The 10000-nt window shown below is 37.7% G+C and overlaps 2 protein-coding genes across 5 annotated transcripts in view; both read left to right on the top strand.

The window, feature by feature from the left end:
* The window catches only part of LOC135202009 (uncharacterized), a 118992-nt gene extending 117968 nt beyond the window's left edge, over window positions 1–1024 (top strand). For 3 of the 4 annotated variants that reach the window (XR_010311639.1, XM_064231283.1, XM_064231282.1), the window contains one exon: window positions 905–1014. Coding sequence is in view for 3 of the 4 variants with exons in the window: in XM_064231283.1 (XP_064087353.1) it covers window positions 905–974 (70 nt within the window). In the remaining variant the exon portion in view is untranslated. Of the gene's footprint in view, window positions 1–904 lie in introns of all 4 variants that reach the window. The other variant, XM_064231284.1, reaches the window with a different exon arrangement.
* A 4142-nt stretch (window positions 1025–5166) lies between these two features.
* LOC135201968 (major centromere autoantigen B-like) overlaps window positions 5167–10000 on the top strand; it is a 44275-nt gene continuing 39441 nt past the window's right edge. The window contains exons 1-2 of the mRNA XM_064231245.1: window positions 5167–5216; window positions 7276–7381. Of these exons, the coding sequence (XP_064087315.1) occupies window positions 5167–5216; window positions 7276–7381 (156 nt within the window). The remainder of the gene's footprint in view (window positions 5217–7275; window positions 7382–10000) is intronic.

Genomic DNA, 10000 nt, shown 5'->3' with positions numbered 1-10000 from the left:
TTTGGGGTTGGGGGGGGGAGGAGGGGGGAAGTTCTGGGGACATTAGGACCAAGATGGTGATAATGTCAATAGAACATTCTTTAAGGAAATTTCCTATAAAAAAAAATCTCTTTTAAAATAAAAATAAATAAAAGTCTTAGAAGACACTCTTCTTGTGTAGGTATAAGAAGTGTTTGGGGTTGGGGGGATGAGAAGGGGGGGCGGGAGTTCTGGGACCATTAGGATCCAGATGGTGATAATGTAAATGGAACATTCTTTAAGGAAATTTTCAATAAAAAAAATAAAAAAATGTCTTGAAATAAAAAAAGAATAAATAAATAAAAAAAAAAGGAGATACTCTTCTTATGTAGGTATAAGAAGTGCTTGGGGTTGGGGGAGGAGAGGCGAGGGGAGTTCTGGGGACATTAGGACACTGACGGTGATAACGTAAATGGAACATTCTTTAAGGAAATTTTATATAAAAAATGAGGAACAAAAAAGTATCAGGAGATACTCTTATTGTTTGGGGTAGAGGGTGGGGGGAAGGGGTAGGAGAGAATCATGCCCCACCAGGAGGTCTCAACAAAATAAGAGGTTTGGGTTTAAACACCTACCACCGAGCTAGGTCAGTCAGTCGAATACATAAAGAAATCGTTGCAGAACCTAGACGCCCCCGAAGGGGGGTCCTTGCGCTACCGGCAATGGGTCATAATGGGGTCTGGGAACACTAAGAAACTGAGAAAATAAGTAATAAAAAAAAGCTCATAAAAAAAATGATTCTACATTTCGTGTTATGATGGAAAAGAGACCCTGTCATATCCTTGTAAATCATTTGATTCTGGAACAACATAATGAAATGATTATAGAAAAGTACTGATGGACAGCTATACAATAAATGACTAAAAATGATTTTTTTTATTTTCAGAGCAGACTATCTTCTGCGTCTGATCTCTGGGAAACTACTGATAGTTTGGATGTCATTGGCCGGTAAGTAATCGTGTGTTCTTCCAATTGTCTTTCTTGCATGCAATAAACGTTTCAAAATAAAATTTTGCTTTTAATTTAATCCCTATGACAAATGAAATGATGGCTTCAATGGAAATCCAAGCAAAATTAAAGAAAGCACGAGAATATTCAAGCATGAAGCTTGAATGAGAATCATAAATACGGAAGAGATAGTCCGACCAAAGCTCGAAGCTTTTTCCTCTTTACAATACACGAACTGCCTGGAATAGGACGAAAGTAGAATTTGAACCATTCCAATTCAGACACCTACTTCACAGAAAGAAAGGTGTCAAGCACAGAGACTGGCTTACTTCTGCAGCTTCTACAAGCATGACAGGTCAATTTTGAATAACTGTATGTCTTTTGTTCATCTCCAGCTGACGAATTAACACTTCTTCCCCATCGTTATCCCTAGTACATAAAGGGGTCGGTTGCCTGAAGTGTCTTCTTCTCCTACGCTGCCTCCTATCAAAGGCATCATCCTCCACCAAACCTCTTCTCTCCATATCTTCCTTCACTTTATCTCGCCATCTCATTCTCTGTCTCCCTCACGATCTTCTTCCTCTAACAGGTTCCCCCCAAGCCCTGTTCACTCCCTATTGATATATATGATGTCTCAATGATACCTCAGTTGAGGCAAAGAAAGTAAGGCCTGTTCCGCCCCAAGGAGAGCGAGCAATGATTGATTGGTTGGTTGATTATGCCTATTAAAACTGGACGTGGAAAACCTACATTAAGGTCTACCTGACGCTGTTTCAGCACCACAGCTGCTTCTGAGTTGACATGCTTCAGTTTATCACAGAACTTTTAGCACTTGAGCCTAAGAAGTCAACTGATTCAAGATTGAATCCCCTGAGAAACAGCCTGTAACTTTTTCACTGCGATTGTAGGAAAGCAAATATATTAGGAACAATTAGATGTTGAGAAAAACAAAGGACTAATCATGAGTAACAGTTGACACAACCGTCACGGAGCAAATCCAAAATTTCTGGTGTAAATTAGGAATCGCGTTTGACCTCAAGTCCGAAAATTGGAGATCCTACGAGGACCATTTCATTTTATGGGACATTTGTGACTGGTTTCAGTTTCAATGGCAACTACGGGCTGCTCTATGAGCAAGAGCCCGTGCTGGCATAAGGCCAGCTTGATCTCCAACAACAACGTTAGCATCGCAGCATGGCGCTCAGATGTGACGAGTTCATGTCTTCCCCCAGGACGATGACGAATCACTGGCTCTGTATCCTGATCAGTTACTGCTACAGTGTATGGTCTGCGGTGGGAGGTTGAAACCAGCATTCTTTGGAAGCTTGCATTTCAAGTCAATGGCCCCTTTGGGGTGCTTGTTCCAAGTGGAAAGGTTTCATCTACTGAAATATTAATAATAACAATAATAATCAATCTTGTAAATAACAAGTGGTTTTCGCGCTCGGCTACTAATCCGGTGGTCTGAAGTTCGTTTCTCGGCTCTGCCAACGCGGAATCAGAGGAATTTATTTTTGAAGGTAGAAATTAATTTCTCGATACAATGTGGTTCGGATCCCACAATAATCTGTAGGTCCCGTTGCTAGGTGACCAACTGGTTCCTAGCCACGTCAAAATATCTAATCCTTCAGGCCAGTCCTAGGAGAGCTGTTAATCACCTCAGTGGTCTGATTAAACAGAGATATACTTACTTTTTTACTTGTAAATAACATTTCTGTGAGATTAAGAAGCCTGGCAAGACTCACTTTAAGAACTGGATCTCAGAATAAACAATGCAAATAGAGAGACAGTTGCTGAAGCGATACAGTCTTTGCTGTAGTGTATGTAGAAGAGAGAGGAGAGGCACAGCTGAGTGATTCATGAGCGGTGAAGGTCAGGATAATAAGTTTGAGAATGCCTGGGAAACTCTGGAGATGTTAGGAGGGCAGTTAACGCTGCTGAAAAGTGAGATGCCGTGGCACGGTGGCGGAATTGTGAACAAATGGTTTACCTGAGGAGGTAGGGTACGTTTGGATGAATGGAATGGAGTATAGAGTTTAGGGGTTCAAAGCACTACTGATGAGCCTTTTAGGTTACATGCCTGAAGCAACTAATATTACGGAATTTTTTCTGTGATGGAGTTCATCTGTTGTTGTGATTATTGGGTTCTCTTTGTACCACACTCTGTCAAGGAAAATGGCTGAATATATATATATATATATATATATATATATATATATATATATATATATATATATATTTATACGTGATACACAAAAGCACTTGGTGTCTGGTCTTTATCAATTTTCACCCTTTCCTGTAGTAATCTGAGTATTTATATATATATATATATATATATATATATATATATATATATATATATATATATATATTTATATATATATATATATATATATATATGTGTGTGTGTGTGTGTGTGTGTGTGTGTGTATCAGTGTGTGAAAGTGATCGATAATAACTTACAATACATCGGGCAAAATCTCAGCCTGATCTATGGAGACAAACCGGTACTCTTTGGTATAAAAAAAACGACTAAAGAGCAAGAGAGAGAGAGAGAGAGAGAGAGAGAGAGAGAGAGAGAGAGAGAGGCAATTGAGGAAAAAGCCCCGCTGAATAGCAGCAGGCAGACCGGACCAGTCCGAAGCTAAATGCTTCTGCTGCTGCTGGACTGACTGTGTGGGGGGCTACTCAGGCAAATTGCAGGTTGCTCATCCAGCCCTTTTCAATACTAATTTCCGGACCTTGATAGCAAATCGGGTCCTTTGTCGTCCGTCATTTGTGATTTACCAATACGTCACCGGTTGCCTTTTTTTTTCTTTTTTTTAACATCAAGCAATGTCCTGGACTCCTCTTTTTCTTCTTCTTCTTCTTTTTCTTCTTCTTCTTCTTCTTTTCTGTTTAGTTCCCTTGCTGTTGCATTGCCTTTTGTTGTCGCCTTCTGTACAAGCCGAGTTCCAAAGGGAGTTTCGTTTTGTGTGTGTGTGTGTTTATATGCTCCATTACTATTGGGATTTAGGTCTCTCTCTCTCTCTCTCTCTCTCTCTCTCTCTTCAGTTTCTATGTCCGACAGTCTCTCGTCAGTTACAATAATCATCAGTCTTCTTCAGTCTCTCTCTCTCTCTCTCTCTCTCTCTCTCTAGTCACCCTTATTCATCGGAATCCACTTCAGTTTCTCTGTCCGCCTGTATCTCGTCATCAGTTACTATAATCATCAGAGTCATCTTCAGTCTCTCTCTCTCTCTCTCTCTCTCTCTCTCTCTCTCTCTCCATTGGAAACATCTTCACATTCATCAAATATCGGTCGTGGTACAGCTATGCATGTATGTATGTACAAAGTGAACCTAACAATCGCTACTGTTAGTTTCTGCATTTGTTATTGATTTTGATCCAGGCTCTTAAGTGACAAGCACATGGAAAAAGTGCATTGGTTATTGTAACCCACAAAGAATGAATGTATATAGATAGATAGCTACAGTGTTCTCGTAAGTGAATTGAATTTAAATATTCATTAAAGAATTGTGATATTGAATGTCAGCTACCAACGCTTATCAAACGAAACGAATGGATATAATAGCGCAATTTCATATACCAAAAAAGAAATATTTTATAAATATAAAAAAGATATAAATATAAATAAGATATAATATAAAACTTACAAAGCAATATAATTGAACTGAATACAGAATTTAGGCCAAGGGCCAAGCTTTGGGATCAGTGAGGTTATTCAGTGCTGAAACAGAAATTGACAGGAAAAGGTTTGAAAGGCGTAACAGGAGGAAAACCTCGAAGCAGTTGCACTCAGAATCAGTCAGTTTAGTTAGGAGAGGGTTGAGGAAAGTAAGATGGAAGCAAGAGAATATGAAAGGAGGTACAGTAAAGGGAACGAAAGAGGTTGCAGCTAGGGGCCGAAAGCACGCTGCAAGGCCCCTTAAGTAATGTTGCCTACAGTGCACTGCATGAGGTGTACTGACGGCACTATTCCCCTACAGGAGAAAATCAGAGCTGAACATTGGCGTTGTACCTCCGGAGAGTTTTTATTCTCACTTCTCAAAATCAAAATTGTATCAAAGTCCTGTTCAGACGCCAGGTTCTTGAAACCACTCAATCAACCACAGGCCCAATTTCACGCTTATTTTCTTTTTCTGTTTGCTTCTTTGACACCAATCTTCGTCAAATATTTTCTTAGCACCGAGATCCAGCATGGCGATCTGTCGAGTCGGCACTACGAGAACTTCAAGATTTTCGTCCAGGTATGTCGCTACTGTTATGGTTATTGTTAGTAATTTAATAACTATTGATAAGTATATTAATGTCAATAGTAGGTGCAGTAGTAGTATTAGAACTGAGAATGTCAGTGACCCTGTTACTACTTTAATAACCATTGATAAGTATATCAACATCAATAGTAGGTTTAATAGCATTAGTACTGAGAAAGTCAATGACCCTGTAACTATTTTAATAACTATTGATAAGTATATCACCATCAATAGTAGGTATAATAGTAGTATTAGTACTGAGAATGTCAGTGACCTTGTTACTAATTTAATAACTATTGATAAATATATCACCATCAATGGCAGGTTTTAGTAGTATTAGTACTGAGATTATCAGTGACCCTGGTAACCGTAACGCCAAATAAACAAAATTCGATCAATGAATCATATTTTATAAGGCAAAAAAAAAAATAATAATACAAAACGCCTCTGACTTGAGAGGAACGCCTTCGCAGAATATAATGCAACGAAGACGAAGAGAAGATAAGAAACATTAAAAACAAATAAAAACCAGAGAATGACAATCAAACAAACAAAGCAAATAAAAAAACAAATAATAATGATGACTGGAGTACGAATTATACTCTCTCTCGTTACCCAAATTATTGTTTTATTACGGTCATAATGAATAAAACCGCTTGAATATATAATCATTATTTAATATAGGAATAATGAAAGTCGTCATTCAACAGCCTTGAAAGAGAGAGAGAGAGAGAGAGAGAGAGAGAGAGAGAGAGAGAGAGAGAGAGAGAGAGAGAGAGAAATGGCTGATACTGAGAAGGAAAAAAACGAATACATAACATGTAGAGACAGAGAGAGAGAGACAGAGAGACAGAGAGAGGTGGCTGTTATTGAGAAGGAAAAATTGAATACATAAAATCTAGAGAGAGAGAGAGAGAGAGAGAGAGAGAGAGAGAGAGAGAGAGAGGTGGCTGTTATTGAGATGGAAAAAAGAACGACACCTCTATAGAGAGAGAGAGAGAGTTGGCTGTTATTGAGAAGAAAAAACGAATATATAACATCTAGAGAGAGAGAGAGAGAGAGAAAACCGGTCACACCGACAGTTACAAATAATCACAGGAAATGTGACCGGAACTTGATCCAATATGCAAATTGGACCCCCATCTCACAACGCCTCACTCTCTCTCTCTCTCTCTACTCCTTCTTATGCCTCCCGCCCCTATCTTCGTATCTCACGGCCGATCCCTGACCAGCCCAGCAGGACCCTCCTGGACCAGCCTACTGACGAGGCGTGTATACTATATACCTTCACTATCACTCTGGTCAACAAGATGCTTTTCGGCCGTAGTGGTCCACATTTTATTATACACAGGTCATTAGCCTTCCTTAAACCCCTCACCCACCCCAGCCCCACCACCCCCTCCCCCACTCCCCCGTCTCCCCCTCTCTCTCTCTCTCTCTCTCTCTCTATCTCTCCTAATATATAATGTATATATATATATATATATATATATATATATATATATATATATATATATATATATATTACGTATTATGTATGACATAAATGAGTCTTTCTCTCTCTCTCTCTCTCTCATTCTTCGTTGTAGCCATCGAAGTCGATGACCACAGTAGTTGCGACGCCAGATAACGTGAATAATAAAATCAAAATAAACACACCTAAGCTTGAAGATATATTAGGTCAATAACTATGCATATGGTCAATAACTACTCATATTAGGTAAATAACTCCGCGTATTATGCCAAAAACTACGCATACTAGGTCAAAAACTATGCATATTAGATCAATAATCATGCGTATTAGGTCAATATCTACGCACACTAGGTCAATAACTACGCATATTGTCAATAACTACACATATTAGGTCATTAACCATGCATACTAGGTCAGTAACTATGCACATTATGTCAATAACTACGCATACTAGGTCAATAATACCCCCATATTAGGTCAATAACTATGCATATTAGGTCAATAACTATGTGAATACATTTGTAATGTCAGGAGGCTGAAATATAACTCCTGTTCACCATCTCACTGTGAATTTCTCAGTGCAATTCGTTTTGCGAATCGACCTCAGGGTATCGGCCGGACCCAGGGTAAAGGGAGGAGGACCCAGGGTATCGGCAGGACCCAGGCTATATCGGCTGGTCCCAGGGTAAAGGGAGGAGGACCCAGGGTATCGGAGGGACCCGGGGTATATTGGCTGGTCCCAGGGGAAAGGATATATCGGCACGACCCAGGGTATCGGGTACTTGAAGACTGAGTGAGGAAGAACTGAAGAGATATTCTTTAAAGAAAACGGAGCGTTAGATTTAGAGGGGAAACTAAATCTAGAACTTCCTTCTAGACACATGCGGGGTACTATACTCGTAAGGCAAGTGATCTGTGTACCCATTTTATGGACAGAGCGGGAATAATGATGGTAATAATGATTAATATGACTTACATGAATGTGTCATAAACACTGAATCAGCTCTGAAAACTATTATAAAGCAGTTTATTTTTTTTTTTTAAGGAAAAGATTGAATTTTTATTTTAGGACAAGTTCGAAGAAGTTGGAACTAGAAAAGAGAATGAAAATTATGATGTAGGGGGTGGGAGGTGAGAGGGGGCTTAGGTGAACGAACGCAGCACTAACTATATTAACACAAACTCGAAGGAATTCACTATTATTCACAGACAATTTTAACATCTCTCTCCACGGTGAAAAATTAGAATACTTTCATACAAATTTACTTGTGAAAAAAAGAGAAAAAAAATGAATTAGAACATACTATCGGTTCACCTTCTGACGGAAAAGTATTCACGCCAAATAGTAACCTCCAATGGCGGGGAAGCTGGATCATGGTGGATCGACCCGTTGCCTAACTGTGTCCTGAGTATATAATATATATATATATATATATAATATATATATATATAATTATATAATAATATATATATATATATATATATATATATATATACACACACACTCTGAATACAGTTAGGCAACGGGTCGATCCACCATGATCCAGCTTCCCCGCCATTGGAGGTAAACTATTTATTTATATATATATATATATATATCTATATATATATATATATATATATATATATATATATATATATAAAGATATATGCCCCGAAGGAATAATAAACGAAGGAGGTCTGCAAGATCTTTCGACGTTAAAAGTCCTTTTCTGAGCTGCTCAGTAAAGGACTTTTAACGTCGAAAGATCTTGCAGACCTCCTTCGTTTATTTTTCCTTCGTGGCATATATCTTTATTTATGGATTTATCACGTTCCTAACTTTCGTGATTCAGTTATAAATATATATATATATATATATATATATATATACTATATATATATATATATATATATATATATATATATATATATATATATATATATATATATATATATATATATATAGGCTGCCCAAGAGCAAGAGCCCGTGCTGCACTAGCGGGTCCAGTAAAATTAATTAGGGGATGGTGTGGCACCAATTTTCATATAACAAGTATGTATATATATGTGTGTGTATATCTATATATATATACATATATATCTCATTCAGTATTTAAGTAGATACTACATGTATATTTGCGCTCGCGCGTGTATATGTATGTGTATATATATATATGTGTATATACACATATATAAATGATATATAGTATATGTATATATATATATATATATATAGATAGTATATGTATATATATATATATATATATATATGATATATAATATACATATATATATATATATATATATATATATATCGCCTGTTCAATTAATATCATTATTATTATTATTTCTCAAAATTCTATTATTATTTTTATAATAATTTTAAAATTATTCTCCTCATTTTTATATTTCTCGTTATTATTATCTAAATCTTCAACATAAAGACCTTGCCCTTATTTTTCGTAGGGGGGCGGGGTGGGGGGGAGCACGTGCCAAGGTACGGCACCCCCTCCCCCCAGCGCCAGCACCTGCTAGTGCCGTACTGGCATAAGACTCATTTAATCGGGAATGACTGAGTCACATATTTCTTGTACGGTCTTTTATTTATATTTTTCTTATATTGTAAAATTGGATTACTGGTTGTTATGTTTACAGTAATGTTCCAAAATTTTTTACACTGGTTTCGCCGGTAGGAGATTAGTGTCATCAGTGAACCTCATGCGGTGCACTGTGGGCATTACTTAAGGATTTTTGCAGCGTGCCTTCGGCCAATATAGTTGCAACCACATTCGTTACTTTTAATGTACCTCCTTTCATATTCTATTTCTTCATCTAGTTACTTTTCACCCTCTCCTAATACTTGATTCATAGTGCAACTGCTTTGAAGTTTTCCTCCTGTTACACCTTTCAAACCTTTTATTGTCAATTTCCATTTCAGCGCTGAATGACCTCATAGGTCCTAGTGATTGGCCATTGGCCTAAATTCTACCTTCAGTTCTATATTCATTTCTTTTAATAGTGGTTTCGAAACCTTGATGATATTCCCGCCAGTTCACATAGAATGTCAACTGAGTTGATTTTCAATTAGCTTTGCGTGGTTGCATACGTAAGTACTACTACAGCTGCGTATGTATGACCTCATAAGTCCCAGTGCTTGGCCTTTGGCCTTAATTATACATCCACTTCTGTATTCAGTTCTTTAATGAGGTTTCGATACCTTGATATTATTCCCGTCAGTTCGCATAGAATATAATTGAGTTTATTTTCAATTAGCTTGGCGTGGTTGTACGTTAAGCACTACAGCTGTGTGTGCAGCGCCCAT

The sequence above is a fragment of the Macrobrachium nipponense genome, chromosome 30 (assembly GCF_015104395.2).
Source record: "Macrobrachium nipponense isolate FS-2020 chromosome 30, ASM1510439v2, whole genome shotgun sequence".
NCBI lineage: Eukaryota > Metazoa > Arthropoda > Malacostraca > Decapoda > Palaemonidae > Macrobrachium > Macrobrachium nipponense.
Note: the sequence above shows the minus strand (reverse complement) of the source record. Positions and strands in the feature narration are given on the sequence as shown.